We start from the raw sequence: 18,302 nt of genomic DNA, 5'->3' as shown, positions 1-18,302 counted from the left end.
GAGGAGGAGGATGTAGCAGTAGTAGTAGCAGTAATCAGTGAGCTCTGGAATACTATCAAGCAGCATATATACCTGTTTGGAGAACCAGAAAGGTGGGGAGAGGGGTGACAGAAAAATATGTGAAGAAATAATGGCCAAAAGACTTTGTGTTTTTTTTGTTTGTTTGTTTGTTTGTTTTGCAGTACGCGGGCCTCTCACTGCTGTGGCCTCTCCCGTTACAGAGCACAGGCTCCGGACGCGCAGGCTCAGCAGCCATGGCCTCACGGGCCCAGCCGCTCCACGGCATGTGGGATCTTCCCGGACCAGGGCACGAACCCGCGTCCCCTGCATCGGCAGGCGGACTGTCAACCACTGCGCCACCAGGGAAGCCCAAGACTTTGTGTTTTTGATAAAAACTATAAACGCATATATCCAAGAAGCTCAACAAACCCACAAGAAATATGAAAGCACATCATAATCTGCCTTAATCACTGCTGAACATCAATGATGAACAGGAAATCTTAAGAGCAGCCAGTGCAAAAAACAGGTTAAGTAAAGAGGAAAAAGAGAAGCAGACTTCTCGTCAGAAACAATGCCAACCTGAAGACAGCGGATAAACGTCTTTAAAGTACTAAATGATAAAGCTGTCAACCTAGAATGCAGTGGAGATGTCTTTCTAAACTGAAGATGAAATAGAGATGCTTCAGACATTCAAAAGCTGAAGGAATTCATTACCAGCAGAACTGCACTATAAGAAAAAATTTCAAGCAGAAGAAAAATGATACCAGATGGAAATCTCCATCTACACAAAAAAATGAAGAGCACCAGAAATGGTAAATATATGGGTAAATATAGAGACTATTTTCTTAGTTTAAAATTCTCTTTAAATGATAGTGGAGGGATTAAAACAAAAACAATCATGTGTGTGGGATTTATGGGATATGTAGAAATAAAATGCAGGACAACAGTAGCACAGAGGCTAGGAGGTGGGAAATAGACCAAGTAAGGTGCTTACACTCTAAGTGGTATAATATTGCTTGAAGAAGATAGTCTATGATAAATTAAAGATACATTCTGTAATCTTATGGAAACACACACACACACACACACGTTTAGAAGTATAGCTTAATAAGATAATAAAGGAGACAAAAAATGGAGTCATGGTCACAAGCATCCACAGGGGCATGTTGGCTGCCCGCTCTAAAAACTGAGCTTTTGGGTTGGGTTCCTCAGACCACAGGGGTGGGAGGGGGCACAGGGGGGGATGTCCCACAGAGCCTCCAGGTGTTTAGGACAGAATAAGTACCGTCAGAAAAGCGCTTCCTCTTCTGCCACCTTCTGGCAGGAAATCCAGCCTATTTTTAACTCAGGCTTCTGCTTACGTGCTCTTGGCTACAAGAGAACCTGTCGCTTCTGAGGCCCCTAGCGGCCACAGTCTCCCTGGCTTCCCCGCTGTCCCCAGCGCTGGGAGGCTCACGGTCTGCTCCGATGCTCCCAGCTGCCCAGCCACCTGTCCCAGGAGAAGAGGCTCCTTCGCTGCGGGTGTCACGGCGAACACCCACGCACGATAGGCGGCCCCTCAGCCCGGGCGCAGATGTGCGAGAGAACCTCTAGGGGGCGCCATGCACACAGAGACTGTGGGAGCGGCGCCGACAGGGTAGTCCGGGAGGGAATGGGACCGCAGACTTGTGCCCGAGGTGTGTGTGTGTGTGTGTGTGTGTGTGTGTGTGTGTGTGCGCGCGCGCGCACGCATGAAGGTGCACTGTGTGAAAAGGGTGTGCTCTGCTGCGAGTGTGAATGTTTTTGTGACTGCTTATGCTATGAAACATAAACATAACAGCCTCTGCCCTTTTGGTCAGCCGCCCCCTCTGCCGGGCCTGTTTCCCCTCCTAGTGCACCAGCCAACTCCCACACGCTAGCTGGCAATCCACCACCCGTCCCTCAAGCCTCTCATCTCTCCAAAAGCCGTCCCTGGTGGCCCTGCCCACAGGCCCAGCCGAGTGGCCCTTTCCCTCTGGGTCGTACACCCAGGGCTTAGCACAGGGCCTGGGGCGTGCTTAGCCCTCGAGGAGTGAAGAATGCTCCCAAGGCGCGTTGTGAGCCCTTTCTAGGGGTCAGACCAGGTGCTGGCAGGCCTAGAAGAGCCCCCAGGTGACAGGCCTCAGGATACAGAGGGGTGCCAGGATCACCCTCCAGGCCCAGGGCTGGATCTACGGGGGTCTGTGCCCAGAGTGGGCAGTCCTGGTGCCCAGGGTGGTAGGTGTGGGGACACGGCCCACAAAGAGCAGGGCAGGCTCTTTTGGTCTCTCCCCGGGTCCCTATCCCAGGCTCAGGGTCTGGTGCGTGTGTGTGAAGGCGTGTCCGTGGTGTGCAAAGAGGGGTCCCTTTCATTGTTGTCTCCTTATTGATCAGCATATGACAGGAGTGGGAGGGGTGTTCAGGGCCCCTGGGGAGGAATTGCGGTGGGCATCTGTGTCTAATGCCGGTGTGGACTCATGTCTCTGTGTACGTATGGACGTGGGTGAGAAGCCCCTGCCTCGTCCTGTGTCTGTGAGTGTGTCTGGGCATATCCTTGGGGTCCTAGGAACCTGTAGGTTCCAGAGGGCGTGAATGTGGCCCTGCTCTCTCCCACACCCCACCCTCTCCCTCCCCTAGATTTTCCCGGACTCCAGACTTTGTCCAGCCGGTTTGGCTGCTGCCCTTCCGGGCAGGAAACACTGTTTGTTTAGTTGGGGCCGTCAGCGTGGTCTGTGTTGGCAACTGTCATCTGTCGGATGCCAGTCCTCAAGCGTGTCACCCTGTGTGACCCCGGGTGCAAGTGTGGCTTGGGTGCCTGTGAGCCCCTCCACCTGTGTGTGGGCTCTCGTTTGTTGAGTGTGTTAGTGTGACCTTCCTGTGCGTGCCTGGTGCCCGTGAAGGGTGGGAGTGTGGCTTTGAAGTGTGTTGAGCGTGCACGCCGGAATGTGTGTGGAAGTGGCGAAGCGGTGTGTGTCAGGGGCCTGCCCGCGGGGCGGCTGCAGGGGCAGGGGTTGTCGGCGGGCCCGGGCTGCCTGAGCTGCTCCCTTGGCCCAGGGAGGACCCTTCCACTTCAGCTGTGTCAACAAAGCCCCTGCCTTCCTTTCTGAGGCCCCTTCAGGGTTGTCATTCCTCCCCCCCACCCCATCTCAGAGCAGGGAATTTGATTGAAAGCATGGGGTTGCAAGGTTGTGAGGTTATATGCCCGGGTGTGAACTGAAGTGTGCAAAATTGTGCATGAGCGCGAATGTGAAGCCGAAGCGTCCCCTGGCCAACACCAGCCTCTCAGTGGCAGGTTGGGGGGGACGCCAAGCCACTTGAGCTGAGCTCTCGCAGGTCCCCAGGCCGGTTCATCCACTTATAGCCAGGCTTGGCGACAGCCCTGTAATTAACCCCGGCCAGGTGCTGCGGTGAAAGCCAAGCGTGTGACGCTGACCCTCTGGAGGAGGAGCTGTATCTGTCCCTGCTCCCCCCAACCTCTGTTTAAGCCAGAGGCCAGGCCTCCCTGGCTCAGATCTCAGGCCAGCATCGCTGGGTTCTGCTTGCAGCTGCTCTTCCTGCTCTGGGCCCAAAGTATCCTGTCTGGCCTGGCCCCAGCACATCTGGGCTGTTCCCTGTGTCAGCACCACACTTGCCAGTGTGTCATCCCGGGGCTGAGCTACCCAGCCTATGTGTCCCCACCACTTCCCACCTCTGTCCCTCATGCTAGCCACCCCCCCCCAACCTAGCTCATGTCCTTCATCCACACCTGTGTCCCCCATCCAAGTCCATGTCTCCTGGTCCTAGCTCATGTCCCTCCATTTCAATCTCTGTCCCATCCCAGCCCATGTCACCACCACATCTAACCCATGACCCATGTCCCCCCAGCTCAGCCCACGCTCCTGGGTTTGCCAATAAGGCAGAACAAGGATGGCAAGGGAGACTGCGTAAGGCTTTGGGGCTGAGTAGCTCTAAGCTGGACAGGTGTGGACTTGGCCCAAGTCCACTCTCAGCCCCATAGCATCTAGAACTGAAGGGAGGGAGAGAAGGGGGGAAGGGGTCAGAGAAGTCCTGAGATGGAGGATGCACTGGGATGTCTCCGCTCTGCCCCAGGCTTCAGAACAGGCTGAGCCTAAAGCATCCTCCAGCGCAGCCCCCTGCTCCCCTCAAGGGCCAGCACCCATGCTTGCAGGCCCCCAACCCAGGGCACAAGGCTTTGAACCCAGCCTGGGTTACAAACGGCCCTGCTGACCTCGTGTCCGGAAGGGGAGGACGCGGCTGGCTCTGAACGTCACTCCACCAGCCAAAATCTGTTCTGAGTTGTTTGTTGTGGCTGCAGTTTTTCACCCTGGGGAGGGCAGGAAGGAAGGGGCCGTGTGAGAGTCTCTGTCTGGCTGTGTCCTGGGATGTCCCTAGGAGGACCCTCTGGGAATTCCAGCGTGTGTTGCTATGAACCCTCTTGAGGCCCTTGTGGAGGCGGCCAGGACAAGAGAACAAGGAGGAAGAGGACCCTGCTCAGCGTGGGCACGCTGCCATCTGGAGCTGGATTTGCCAGTCTGGAGCTGGCACAGCTCACTGAATTGAACTTCCCTGGCCTCAGGGCCCTGTCCTTTGGGGTGGGGACAGGACACTAGCAGAATGTCAGGTCCTGGGGCACCATCTGGCAGCCATCAGCAGATTCTAGGGGCATCCCAGGTGCTGGGATGTGGCAGCAGGAAGAAGGTGGCTTAGCCTGGCTTTCCCATGCCCTGCTGTTGTCCTGGTGCTCTCTTTCCCCCTCCCCCCAGCATCTTGCTCAGTCCCATATCCCAAACTGTTCTATTTGGTTCTATGCACTCCTCCCCTGCTTTATCCTCTCCATCAACAGGTATTGAGTCTGGATCGTAGGCCCCCTTCCTTCCTTCCTGCCACCCCTGCCCTCATTCACACCTCCAGCCCTTGCCCTCAGGCCCACCACTGGCATCATCTCACCTCTGCCTTGGCCAGGACACCCTGGTCTATGCAGATCTTGGTGCCACAAGGCAGAGGCCCTGTGCCAGGCGGGCTCAGGGTCATGTCATCTGTGCATCTAAATGCTGAGCCCTCACCCCACTCCATCTTTCGTGCTCTGGGAACTAAAGCCTTGCCTGAGGGGGATCCCAGCAGCACCCCAGAACTTCCTGAAGCCCCAGCCTTAGGGGAAATGAAAAGCGATCTTTGAAGTGAGTCGTGCTTCCTCCTTAATCCCTGCTTGTGGGGGATTAAGGGGTTTCAAAGACCAGTCTCCAATTCCTGGGAAGGTGCAGATCTTCCCTTCTGGGGCATCACAATATGATAGGAAAAACTGGGGGCTCAGAAAACCTGAGTTCCAGTCCTGGCTCTGCCATGGACATCTAAGTGACTGTGGGCAGGTCACTTGCTCTCTCTGAGCCTCGGTTTTCACATATGTAAAATGCGGGGTTTGGACTGGCTCCCCCAATCCAGAGCTGAAGTCCTTTGATGTCTTTCTCCAAAACCTCTGAATGACTCTGATGGAGGGGATGACAGGAGGCAATCAGAATTTGTGGGAAAGGGTTCCAGGTGGTGGTGCAGGGTCCAATGGTCAGAATACAGCGACAGACAGACCCATTTTGAATGTCAGCCTTGAGGGACATAGCCTCTTAGGCCCTCAAGTTTTCCTATCTGTGCTATTGGGGTAGTAAGGCTTCCAAGGGCGTGATGCACACAGTGCATGTAAAGCACTGGGCACAGTGCCTGGCACGTAGTAGGTGCTCAGTGGACGGAAGCTGGCTTGCTCTAGCTCCTGCTCCCAAATGCCTGGCCTTCTTGCAGCCTTCTCATTCTTGGATTTTTTTTTTTTTTGGTACGCGGGCCTCTCACTGTTGTGGCCTCTCCCGTTGCGGAGCGCAGGCTCCGGATGCGCAGGCTCACCGGCCATGGCTCATGGGCCCAGCCGCTCCGCGGCATGTGGGATCTTCCCGGACCGGGACACGAACCTGTGTCCCCTGCATCGGCAGGCGGACTCTCAACCACTGCGCCACCAGGGAAGCCCCCATTCTTGGATTTTTGAACCCACTAGATCCTCCCCATCCCAGCCGGCCAGCTCCTACCCCACGTAGGAGCTCCTGGACTCCTTTGTGGGACAAGCCCACACTCCTCAGCCTTCAAGGCCCTCAAGACTGCCTAGTAGGGCCCCAGCTATGTGTACCTCCTCCTCCTACGTCCCCAGGCTAGAGTGTGATTTTTTTCCCCCATGTTCCTATAGCTTCCTGGCATTTACCCATGTTACACCTGGTTACATTGCCATATGTGTGTGTGTCACTGATTCCGCATCACATATCAACACATGCGAAATTATGAGCTCATCTGAGGCTAGAGACTGTCTTCTTTGTATCCTCAGCACCCAGGTTAGGGCCTGGCACTCAGCAGGCGCTCAATAAATGTCGATTGAATCCATGAATGACTAGATCGATGAGCCTACCTTTTCAAGTCCTGTCTCCACGTAGGGAGCCTCGGACTAGTGCACTGGCTGCCCCTGATCCTTTCCCCACCTGCCCTCCCACCCCCACTCCTCCCAGCTCTGCCAGTGGGAAACCTACCCACTCTCCACGGTCCGGTCGAAATTCCGTTTCCCATGTTTTATGAGTACAGAGGGGGAGAAGACACAGTCCCTGCTGCTCAGAGACTCACAGTGCAGCTGGCAAGAGCCACAGGGCACACAGGAGGGGCCCTCACCCAGGACCCAGCCTGCCCACACAGTGCCCTGGTTGGGCTGGAGTCACTGCTTGGCAATGAGGAAAAAGGCACCCCCTCCCTGGGCCAGGGAGCTTGGCTGGGCAAGGGAAGCCTGGATAGATCTTGGCCCCTATCAGCAACCCCTCACCGCCCTCCTGAAGTGCCTACCTGTACAACCCTGACCTCACTGGGCTTAGGTGGGGCTGTGACCTTTGACGGCTTCAGCCACTGTCCCGTCTTCTTCCTTCTGTCCCCTCACTCTCCTGATGGATGTAGGGTGCTGTTGTTATGTGCGGCTACAGCACCCGCAAACTCTCAGCCTTTTGGCCATAATGTTTTAAATGAAAGAAATAAAATTACAAAGGATTATAAAGGAAACCAATTATATTGAAACACAGTTATCAAAACATTTACATTTTTTGGTAATAGTAATATATATGCTTCTTTATTAACACATTAAAAACAAGATCTAACAACCACGGTTATTTCAAAGTAGTGATGAGAGTAAATGATATTTTGAGATATCTTCAAAAACTATAACGCAGTCTGAACACATCTGTGTCTGTTACAAAGTCACAGGCGCCCTTAAAACTACTGTGGCTATTTTTTTATTAAAGCTTCTTTGTTTTACCTTCACATTGTTTTTTAAAATTTTTATTTATTTATTTAGTTTTGGCTGTGTTGGGTCTTCGTTGCTACGCACGGGCTTTCTCTAGTTGCGGTGAGCGGGGGCTACTCTTTGTTGCGGTGCGCAGGCTTCTCATTGCGGTAGCTTCTCTTGTTGAAGAGCAGGGGCTCTAGGAGCGTAGGCTTCAATAGTTGTGGCACGTGGGCTCAGTAGTTGTGGCTCAGGGGCTCTAGAGCACAGGCTCAGTAGTTGTGGCACACGGGCTTAGTTGTTCCACGGCATGTGGGATCTTCCCTGACCAGGCCTCAAACCTATGTCCCCTGCATTGGCAGGTGAATTCTTAACAACTGAGCCACCAGGGAAGCCCACTACTGTGGCTTATTGCCCAAGTACATAGGAGAATGTTAAATTTCAGTTACAGGCGAGTGAAAATAAAGATATAATTTTTTCCTATCTAGGTTCACACCCCCCTGAAATCCATAGACCCCAGTCAAGAACTTCTGGTTACAGAACGGAATGGGAAGAAAAGGAGAAAACCACCACTGATTGAGCCTTATACTCCCTCTGCCATTTAATCTTTACACCATCCCTGTGAGAGGTGTATTATAACCTAAATTTTCTGATTGAGGCTCAGAGAGGTTGCCATGCCCTGCTCGGAAGCCCTTGTTGCTCCCTCCACTCAGAGCTGCCTCCTTAGGGGAGATGAGCCACAGAACAAGGTGTTCAGTTGACCCTTTGGCCCTAGAGTCCTGTCCCCTCCCCAGGCCCTGTGACCTGTGGGGTTTATTTAACCAGTGTACAGAAGAGTGGTGGCCCCTGGAAATTACACACACTCAGTTATTTACATCTCCAGTTTATTTTTTTAGACTAAGAGCAGAGTATGAAAGTCACAGCCAAAGCACTTGAAAAAGGCCCAGGAGAATGGGTGGGGACCACAGAGGATGGGCAGGGCAAGGTCCTGGGAGCTGGGTCCCCGCTCAGGGCTGGAGGGGAGGGGGCGTTGTTGTCTCACGGTCTCCAAAAGTGTCTGTGCGTTGCATAGGTCCTGTCTTCACAGAAGACAAAAGAGGGGCCAGGTGGTCCCCCAGTGGGGGGCCTAGCCTGGTGGGGAAGGGGTCTGAAGCTGGAAGGGGATGTCAAGGAAGGTCAGGGGGTTAAGGAGGGGGAGGGATTCTGTCCATCTGTACATTATATATAGAGATATAGAGTCTGTACATGCCTGCCTGGCACCCCAATGCCCACCCCTTGTCACCCTTGTCCACTGACGGCCCCCCCAGGGGTGTCTACTTGTAAACTTGGATTCAATCCAAACCACAGTCCTGGGAGTGGGAGTAGGGGGAGGAGGACGTGCTTATTGCTGTAAACAGGGGAAGGGGGCAGCAGGCGGCGCCACCCCTTCGCCCATCCAGTCCCCTCCCCATGTTCTGCCCCTGGAAGAGAGGGATTGGGGGTGTCTCCCACACTTCGATTTGCTCTCTCTGGGGCACATTTGTCTCTCTCTCGGGGGGGGGGGACAAGGGGGAGGGCACCAGGGGTCAGAGAAAGGTACCAGGGGGCAGGGAGTCCTGAACACTGCCCCTTATGGCCCCCCGGGTTTGGTACCAAACATTACCAGAGCCACAAGGCCACTTGGAACCCTTGGTTGTCCCTGTGCCTGGTCCACTACAGTGCCCTACTTGGTGGGGAGGGGGCAGAAGGGGTGGGCACAGATGTATGGTGCAGACCCCACTTCCAGCCATCAGAGGAGGGGTCTAGGCCCCAAGGCTCGGCTTCCCTTGGAGAGACCAAAGGCTCCCTGCTCTGTCCCAGTCCCACTCCATCTCTCCCCGCCAAGGGAGGGGGCAGAGCTAGGAGGCCAAGAGTGTCATAAGGAAGAAGGCGATGCCCACCGCCAGGGGCAGGTGTTCCCGCTTGGGGCTGGTCCCGCTGATGCTCTTCTCAAGCTTGGGCACCTGGGGGTTCTCTCCCTCAAAGTCTTCTGTGGATAGATGAATAGACAGACTGGTGAGAGCTGTGCTGAGTGCTGGGGCGGGGCACGCGGCAGCGGCAGCAGCAGTGGAGCGGGGGACGTGGCCACCCACGGGGGTGGTAAAGATCGGTGACCCCAGGAAAGACATGCAAGATGAGCAGGCACCGGGAGGGGGCTGCGGTTCCAGCAGTGGCCACCAGAGGGCGCTGCGCACTCACCCAGCACGTTGATCTTCACATTGGGGCCCATGGTGAACTGGGGGAGAGTGGGGACCGGCTTCTCCCCGGAGTGCGATGCTGCGGGGGGGGGTGCGGGGGGGTGGAGAGAGGAGGGGATAGTCAGGGCCAGGATCCCCTCCCCCTGTTACAGCTGAGGACCGAGTCCCCCTCGCCTGTGCCCTCCGCCCCCACCCCCAGGAAGCCAGGGGAGCCCCAAAGCAGGGGAGCCGAGAATGGGGTCGCGGCTGGGAGCCTATTATACTCACTGGAGGCGCAGCAGACGAACACCTTCATCCTCAGACACTTCCAGTGCAGATTGTGGGTGGGCGTGGCTGGGGAGGAGATTGGGCCTGAGTGGCTTTCTCCAGATTTACACCTCGTGCCCTCCTCGCTCAGAAACTCTCCTTTTCACCCCCTCCAAACTGCCCCTCTTGGGCAGTGTCCTTCAGTACCTCCTCCACCCTTTGCGCATTGGTCGTGGTGGCTCCGCCGTCAGCCCTAGAAGCCCTTTGGGTCCCATCCCTCAAGAAACAATGACCCCTGAGGTCCCGGCCTAGAAATGGCCCTCACAGAAACAGTGACTCTGCGACCCAAAGTTCGGAATGCCACTAACCTCTTTCTTAGCCTCAAGACTCTGAGCTGGAACCCTGAGGTCCCCAGCCCCCACGCCTCATCCCGAGGTATCACTCCAAGCGACGGAGACCTAGTGCCTTGCAGCGTTGGCCCGCCGCCGGCCCCTCGGGACTCCACCCCCTGGCACTCTTAGGTCCCGCCCTGGTCCGCCGCCTGGCCGTCACTTACAGATGTAGTAGTACTCGTGGCCCGCGTGGAACTCGTAGCCCAGAGAGAAGGCGCTGTAGCGCTGGAACTTCTCCGAGAACTTGATGGGGCTGTGGGGAGCGTGCGGTCGGTTGCACTCCCAGCGCTTGAAGCCTTGGCTGGCGTTGCAGGTGCGGTAGCCTGCCCGGCTCACCATATACAGCACGTACTGCTCCGCCCCGCCTCCGGGCCCTGGCCCCGCCCCCGGGCCCACCCCTGAGCTGTTGTAGTGCGGGCAGTAAATATCCAGATAATCGTTCACATTCACCTGCACTGTGTAGCCCTCTCGCCGCAGGCTGTGGGGAGAGGAAGCGGGTCAGAGAGAACAAACCCAAAGCCAACCCACTTTCCACCTCACCGCTCCGCAGACCTTCCCCAGGGTCCTCGGAGCCTCCCGGTTTTTCTTCTGAGCTTCCTCCCTTCTCAGTTCCTGTCTCTGTCCCCAGGGCCCTAGTGCCGTCAATCCCCCAGCTATCCTTCCAGGCCCACTCCTTGTTCTGCCCTTCTCATAGTGGCCACCAGAGGGTAGCAAAGGCACAGGGAAGCCCTGCCGGCCTCCGAAGGAAAAGAGGCGGGGGAGAAGGGTGGAGGGAAGAAGGGAACGTATGCTTTGGTTACCACAGAAACGGCGCAGGCCCCAGCGACTCCCAGACCCAGGCCCGGATTTCCTCTGTCCATCCCCCATAATTCACTAGTAGGGAGGAAGGATAGAAGGAATGGAAGTGTGAAAGTGGGAGGGATCCCTTCGAGGGATGCGCACTCTCCATCGCCTCTCCCAGCATGCTTTCCTGCTGCTGCCAGTGGGCCCCAAAGGCGAGTCGGACAGGACCTGCCCTCACAGACGCATGTATGGAGGCTTCATGCATATACATGCACAAGTTCTATGGCACACACACAAATATGTTCACCGCCCACTCATAGGCGGTATACACATAGAAAAAGTAGGTGATATGTGTGCTGGACTGGCATGCCAGTATTGGTTGACCCCAGCAATTGCAAGCTCTCTTCCTGCTCTCCCCATACACACACACACTGGCACATGCTCTCTCTACGGTATGACTGGCCTCTGTACCTTGAGTCCCACTGACCTCCACCCTGAGGCCACGGACAATTAGGTCCCCAATAACGTGACACAATAGATCAGGGAGCTAAGGGACTCAACACCAAGGCTCCGTGTGGTGTCACGCTAACCAGCCAAAACTTCTGTCTCTATACACCTCCCTCCTCAACCTGGACGCCAACGCCCCAGGTGATGACGATGCTGGGAAGAGTAGTGGGCATAGTGCCCAGACAAGATGGCTGTGCCTCTTACTTCCCTGATCCTTCTATGGGCAGAGAAGCAGATGCTGGGTCCCTTGTAATCCCCACCTGCCTTGCTAGTTACCATCAAAATGTTGGTATTACTGTTCTCCATGGTGGTACTGAGTGGTGTGGGGATGGGAGAAACATCTGAATGGAGAAAGAAACTCAGAGAAGTAGGCAGGAGTTTCCCCTAATTTCCTTAGCATAAGAATGCACACATCTTGGCAGTGAGAGGGGAGTGTGGTGGACACAGGAAGGCATGGGGTACTTGGCAAAACATCCAACCACTGGGGTCCCTGGTCCCTGGAACTCCCTGAGGGGAGAGACTCACTCCCCATGTCGCCAGGCACCTTCCAGTTCCACAAACAGTAATTAGATCCATTAGGGAAGCGAGCTTGGAGGCCTTTGGATGGCATGGGGCCTTGAGAGTCCCTCCTCACCTCACCGTACTTCCTTGGCCTTGCCTGTGCCACCCCCTCCCCAGATACTCCCTTCCAAGCCTAGCAGTAAGGCAGATAGGTAAGAGCTGGTGCTTGAGCACCCCAGTAAGAATGGGCACGGCCTCCCTGAATCATCAGGAATGCCACCAGCCCCACTCGGTCCCCATGGGAGTGATGGGGTCACTCTGGCCCCTCCTTGGCCCTGGCACTCAGGTGGGCAGGAGTCTCTGCCTGGGGCACTGGGAGCAGGAAAACGGGTTAGACCAGGCCTAGCTCCCAGCCACCACCCCAGGTTTGCCTCTCTATCCCCAAGCCCAAAGTCTACTGTTTTCTCCACAGGCTTTGAGGAGGGGGCCACCAGTGCCAGGCCTGGAGCAGCTGCACAGGCACACTGGGGCCTCTGTCCATTAGCTTCGCCCGGGTTTCCAGCCCTCCTCTGAAGTAGCGCCTCCCTAGGGCACTGCCCAGTTCCTCCACAACACACCCTGCTCTAGCAGAGAGGAAGCCAAAGCCAGAGCTATCCCTACAGGTACCTCAGTTTCCTTAACGCAGAGGGGAGTAGCCTTATACAAAGGTTGCTGGGCGACCACAACTGAAGAGGAGCCACCTCTTTCCCATCCCTGGGCTGAGTGGAACAGCCCCTGAAATGCACCTCCCTCCCCAAGCTGTGCATGTGGGAGAAAGAACTGCTTGTGGAATGCCTGTGCCCAGTTGGTAGCTGGTGGACAGGGGGCAAAGGGCTGGGTGCCAGGATCCCCAGCCACACCTCCCGGGAGACCTGAGGTGTCTGCTCGGCTTGGGCGCTTTAATTGAATCTGTCATCCTCCCAGCCTTGGCACTGAAGAGGGAGGTGCCGCTAGGCCCCGGCTTAGCGCCACAGCTCACCCCCCCTCCAGGGCCGCACCTCTCTAACCTAGAGCCATACCCCACCCCCCGCCCCACGGGAGAAGAGGATAGGCTGGGGGCTGGGGGCTGGGTCGTGCCTGCCCCTTCAAACAGTTCTCTATTCTTCCTCACTTCATCCCCTCCTAGCCTCCCATTTCTCCTCCAGAAAGGCGTGTCAACACACCCCACCCGGAGGGGGTGCCCCCTCACCCTGTTATTTCATTTCTCCCGGCTCTCACCGCCGCCGGTGCGCATTCCCACCCCTCACTTTCACTCCTTCAGTGGCCTACCTGCTCGAGCCTGGTGGGGTGGGCGGCGGGGGAGCGGGGAAGGAGCAAACCTCTCCCCCTGGGGCAATTAGGGGCAGGTAAACAGGGTGTCTAACGGACCAGGGAGTAGGGAAATGATCCCCAGAGAGCTGAACTTGTTAAATCCCTGCCCCCACCCCAGACGCCAGGATGCAGAGCTAAGGAAGTGGAGGAGGGATAAAGACACCGGACCCCGGTTCTCCTTCTCTCTAGCGCGCGCCCCCGAGGCTGCGCGCCGCTCACCCCAGCAGACTAGGCCTGACCACGTGTGTGCGGCGTGGGGTCCGCGCACCCGGGCTTGGGTGGGTGACTGGCGAGAACGCTCGCGGGGCGGCGCGTGCACGCTGACACCCCCTCACCCCTCCGGCGCCCCGGGCCTCGGCGCCCCACCGCACTGGGTCTTGCCAGCCCGGGACTGGGCCCTGGGCTTCTCCGGACGGCGTCGGATGGGAGAAAATCAGCGCGCCCCATATCCCCGCCCCTCCTCCCTGCGACAGCGGCGGCGGCGGCGGCGGCGGCGGCGGCAGCGAAGGTTTATTGATCTGCAGCGGCGGAGAAGCGCGAGAAACCCGCCGAAAGCGAGACACGTAGAAATGGAGAGAGGGGGAGACGCACACCGAGAGGGGGATGAACAGAAACCGGATTCACTGAGAGGGGAAAGGGAGTGAGACACAGCGAAAGAGAGGGATCCAGAAACCGAGAGAGAGAGGGAAGAGAATGGGACAGGAGAGAGGCTTGGAGAAAGGGAGAGACGTAGAGGCCGCTCCAGAGAGGCCCACAGACAGCAAAGACGGAGACGGCGAGACGCAAAGCAGAATATCAGGGACGGGGAAGGGGTTCAGGGCAGAGACTCGGTGACAGACAGAAAAGAGAGAGAGAGAAAGACCAACAGGGAGGTAGTATAGCCTCAATAAATATTTGTTCAATAAATATATGAATGAAAGAGAGATAAGCAACAGAAACATTTCAGAGATAAAGAGACAGGTAGGGAGACAGCTAGAGAAAGATGTTCCGTACACTTCTTGAGATAGGGGTGAAGACCAGCACCTTTGCACACTTCTGCAAAGAAATGGAACACGGTCCTGGGCGTATATATTTGGCCATTGGCCAGTCCCGACCCCCCATTCGATTCCGGGCTCAGGGGACCCCTCGACCTCACACTCTCACGCTTTCCTCCAGTATAGTTCGCCCAATCCCTAGTTTCTGGGCCAGGCTGGGAATAGATCTCGCCTATTCCAGAGGACCAAACGGAGGGGCCGAGTGGGAGATAGGAAGCGAGATCACGGTCGCTGTGCAGGGCACTGCCCCCAGGTCTGTCAGAGACCAGCGCACAATTTCCACCAGTACACTCCCACGTGACCCCCAGGAGGCGGGGTCGCAAGACCCTCTCCACATGATCCCAAGGGGCAGAGACCCTCGGCAAGTGACGGGGGGTGGGAGCCAGGAGCCCAGCTCACGTGACCTGGGGGAGGGGGCGCGGGAGCCTGTGGCTCGGCCCGGCCCCGCCCCCAGCTCCCTGGCCCTCTCCACTCCCGGCTCCGGAGCACGTCGCTCTCACGATTTATGGGGCCGCGGCTGCCGCAGTGAGGGAGCCGGGGAGCCCGGGCACAGCGGCAACAAAGGCGGAGGAAGCGAGGCGGGGGCGGCGGCGGCCTCCCGGCCCGGTGCGCGCCCCCTCCCATCTCTGCCGGTCCAGACCTGTGGGGGAGCGGGGAAGACAGAAAGGAGGCTCTCGGAACCTGGGCTCCCCACCCCCTCCCAGGGCTTTCACCTGCGCCCAGGTGTATGAGGGGAGGGGAACCTGATCGACAACATCCCTCCCCCCCCCGCCATTCCCGCATCCCCCTGGTTCTGGCTTCTCCTAAGAATATGGGGGTGCCCTGACGGTCGTAGGGAACCCGGGGCCCCTCACCTGCGCGCTCTCTGCTCCCCGCCCCCCGCCAGACTCTAGCGGGGCGGGGGGCGGACGTGTGAGTCTGGGGGAGGGAGACGAGCTAGACTGAGCAGGGGAGTCAGCCCCCAGTGCCCCTCGGATTTCTCCGAGTCCCGGTCCGGGGGGGAGGGGCCGTATCCCCACCCCCGAGGTTTCCATGGGAAGCGAGAGGGGGGCGTCGCTGGCTCATCCCCACCCCCAGTCTGACACTCCGGGCGCGAGGAGGGAGAGAGGGGGAGGCGCAGAGCCCCAAACAACAAAGAGCGGAGCGGCGAGCGGCACTCCCTCCCCAGGGAGGTTGGGGGTCGCGGCCGCCCGGCCTTCTCAGTCCCCTCCTGTGGGCCTCGCCATTTGCTCCCGAGTCGCCCCCTGGAGTGGGGAGCCAGAAACAGTGCCACCGCCGCCGCCTGGGTAGGTGTGACAGTGACCCCCGTGTCCCCAGGGATTCCCCCCCTCCACACACACACACAGACACACACGGAGGCGGCCGGGGTGATACACACGGCGGCTCGGCGGGGAGGAGAAGACAAGGGCAGCAAGGACTGAGCAGAATGAGGACCTGGCCCCGCAGCCGGCACCCAGCCGCCTCTTCACACACCCCGGGAAACCACACGGCCGCCCTGACACCCGCCCAGACCGCGGCCAGCCACCCTAGCTCAGAAGCGGCCGGCCACGCGGACAGCGACCGCAGCCCCCTCCCCGACCCGTCGCCCGCTCCCACCCCCAGACAATCGCCGACGCAGACACACAAATCACACACTCAGACACACACGCACACTGACAGCCGCGCACGCCCGCTCACTCTTGGAGCCACACGCCGTCCCCAGCCCGGGCGTGTGTGTGCGTGTGTGACACGCCGTCTCCTTGCCTCCCTCCCTTTTGCCGGTACCCCACGTTCCCATCCTATCCAAGCAGCACCTCCAGAGCCCCCCAACTTGGCGGCCCAGCCCCAGGTCACCCCAACCGGGCTTATCCATACAACCAGGGTAACCCATTCGCCTTCGTTCTGAGGAGGTGCTTGGTCGGACTCCTTGCCTCAGCTCTGGACTCCACTTTTAAAAGCAGGAGTCATAGAACCCCTTGAAACCCTCACGGCTGAAAACAGGTCATCCCTGGGTCCCCCAAGTGTGGCGGCCTATCCCCAGCACACTGGTACTCCCAAACCCCAGCCCGGCCGAAGGAGAGGAAGATGGGAGGACTGTCGGTGGGGGTAAGCTATTCCAGAGGCGGGTGTGGAGAGAAGCCAAGGTAGGGTGGGGTGTCCCCGAGCTGCCTCCTCAGCACGGCCCAAGCCCTGGTTACTATACCTTAACAGCCTCTTTCAGACACCCCCCGAGTGTCATAGATGCCCACAGAGTGTTTCCCCCTCTCCCTCGCCTCCTAGCCCCCAGCTATGGTCTCCCAGGACTCCCACCCCAGGTTCCCCCAGGACTTCCCAGGCCTCCCCCTCTCACTGACGCGGGACGCATGGGCTCCCTGGGCCCCCGACTCACTGCTGGTTGGAGCTGTTCCAGTACACCGCATGCCGGTTTCCCAGCGCCCCCCCGGGCCCTTGGGCCAGCAGCGGCAGCAGCGGCACGGGCACAAGCAGCAGCAGCAGCAGCAGTGGAGCCGCCGCCATCCCCGGAGCCGCCGCCGCCGCCGCCCCCCGACTGAGCCCCGCGCTCCCGGCTTCTTGCTTCCCAGCTCCCTGCTGCCGCCGCCGCCGGCCCCAGAGCCTTAGGCCACGCCCCCAGCCCTTCCCTCCGCCCTCCCGGGTGCGCCCCTGAAGCCCCGCCCCTGGCGCGCTCCCGCCAGGCCCCGCCCCGCTCGGGCCCGGAGCGCGCGCGGCGCGTGGGAGGTGAGGACCGTGCTGCCCCCTCGGGAACAACCGGGGCGCTACTCGCCTCTCACTCTTAGGTTTAATTTGCTACCGCCGGCCCTGGGCCTTCAGCTCCCCAATCTGGAGTTCCCAGGAGAAGAATTAGGGAGGCCGAGACAGGGATCTTTATCTCCTGTGAACATTCATTTCTGGAATGGGGCGAAGGAGACTTGAAAAGAAGCTGGGGGTCCAGGACCCCTTAATAAGTAGAACTAGGTCCCCCTCCTTTCTGAACAGTCTGGTCCTCTGCTCCCTTTATGCCCCTCTTCCCATGTGCATGAGGAGTCAAGTGGGTTCTAGAGGGTGGCTGAGAAGCCCTCAGCTGCCACCTAGGACCTGACAGCTGTTGACCTGAAGCCCCCAGCTGAGCAGGCGGCTTATTTTTCTTGGAGGTAGTGTAGAGTAGCTCAGCCCCCAAGAATGCCAATACTGGGTGCTGGAAGGGCCTTCGGCAGTCCAGGGCCCAAGGCAGAGGAGGGACCAAGGAGAGTCAGCTAGAGCAAAACAGGCTTCCCTAGGACACCTACAAAGGATTCTTGACTCACACCCAACCAGAGCCCCCTCCCAGCGCAGCCAGTGGTGTCCCCAGGCATTCTCACTCCTACTCTTACAGATGCTAACAAGAGGGCAGCAGGCAGATCACCTTGTCTTCCAGCTCTCACCATAGTCACCGTCCTCACAGTGGCACCCAGACACAGACATTACACTCACACATTCAGGAGAAAAGGCACAGACACCCAGAGGCAGAAAACATAGAAACACAGGCGTTTGATACAGACATACACACACACACACAGATAACCCTTCGGAGACACACACAAGTAAAGGTACTATCAGACAACTAGAGATCTGTAGAAACACAGGGATTAGGTACACATAGATTTAGGAGCACACACCCAGACACACACACAGTGACTCACACACAAGACCATGCACACACTCTGACACACACTCAGCTCTGCCCTCTCCTCTTCTCTCTTTTCCTATGAAGTAGAAGTTGAGGGAAAGGGTCTAGAATCCGGACCTAGGGGGTATCCACCCCTCATCCCCTTTTTTGGAGAGGCTCAGATTAAGCGTGATCAGGAGGACCAGGTCTCAGACCAGACTCTCAGAAACTGATCCAACCACCTGTGCCCAGGGTGACAGGCATGATGCCCTTTTCTTCTTACTGCAGGAGAGAGGACATACAGGCCCTCTTTATCTGCTTATCGTTGGCGGGAAAGGGATCCTGACCACAATTTGGCCTCAGATG

The 18,302-nt window shown here is 57.9% G+C and overlaps 1 protein-coding gene across 9 annotated transcripts; it reads right to left on the bottom strand.

Annotated features, from left to right (window-relative positions):
- Nucleotides 1-7,118: 7,118 nt before the first annotated feature.
- On the bottom strand, nucleotides 7,119-16,917 carry EFNA3 (ephrin A3). 9 transcript variants are annotated; one of them, XM_067728030.1, is made up of 6 exons: nucleotides 16,683-16,917; nucleotides 10,304-10,617; nucleotides 9,769-9,834; nucleotides 9,503-9,580; nucleotides 9,205-9,293; nucleotides 7,119-7,542 (listed from the first exon to the last, which is right to left on the bottom strand). In XM_067728030.1, exons 1-6 carry the CDS (start codon nucleotides 16,808-16,810, stop codon nucleotides 7,522-7,524), a joined length of 696 nt encoding a protein of 231 aa, XP_067584131.1. In that variant the 5' UTR covers nucleotides 16,811-16,917; the 3' UTR covers nucleotides 7,119-7,521. The 9 variants fall into 9 exon arrangements, with proteins under 9 accessions (XP_067584131.1, XP_067584133.1, XP_067584137.1 ...); XM_067728027.1 differs by lacking the exon at nucleotides 7,119-7,542 and adding an exon at nucleotides 7,551-7,815; XM_067728028.1 differs by lacking the exon at nucleotides 7,119-7,542 and adding an exon at nucleotides 8,153-8,364.
- Nucleotides 16,918-18,302: the final 1,385 nt, after the last annotated feature.

Source organism: Pseudorca crassidens, chromosome 2 (genome assembly GCF_039906515.1).
Source record: "Pseudorca crassidens isolate mPseCra1 chromosome 2, mPseCra1.hap1, whole genome shotgun sequence".
Classification (NCBI taxonomy): Eukaryota; Metazoa; Chordata; class Mammalia; order Artiodactyla; family Delphinidae; genus Pseudorca; species Pseudorca crassidens.
Note: the sequence above shows the minus strand (reverse complement) of the source record. Positions and strands in the feature narration are given on the sequence as shown.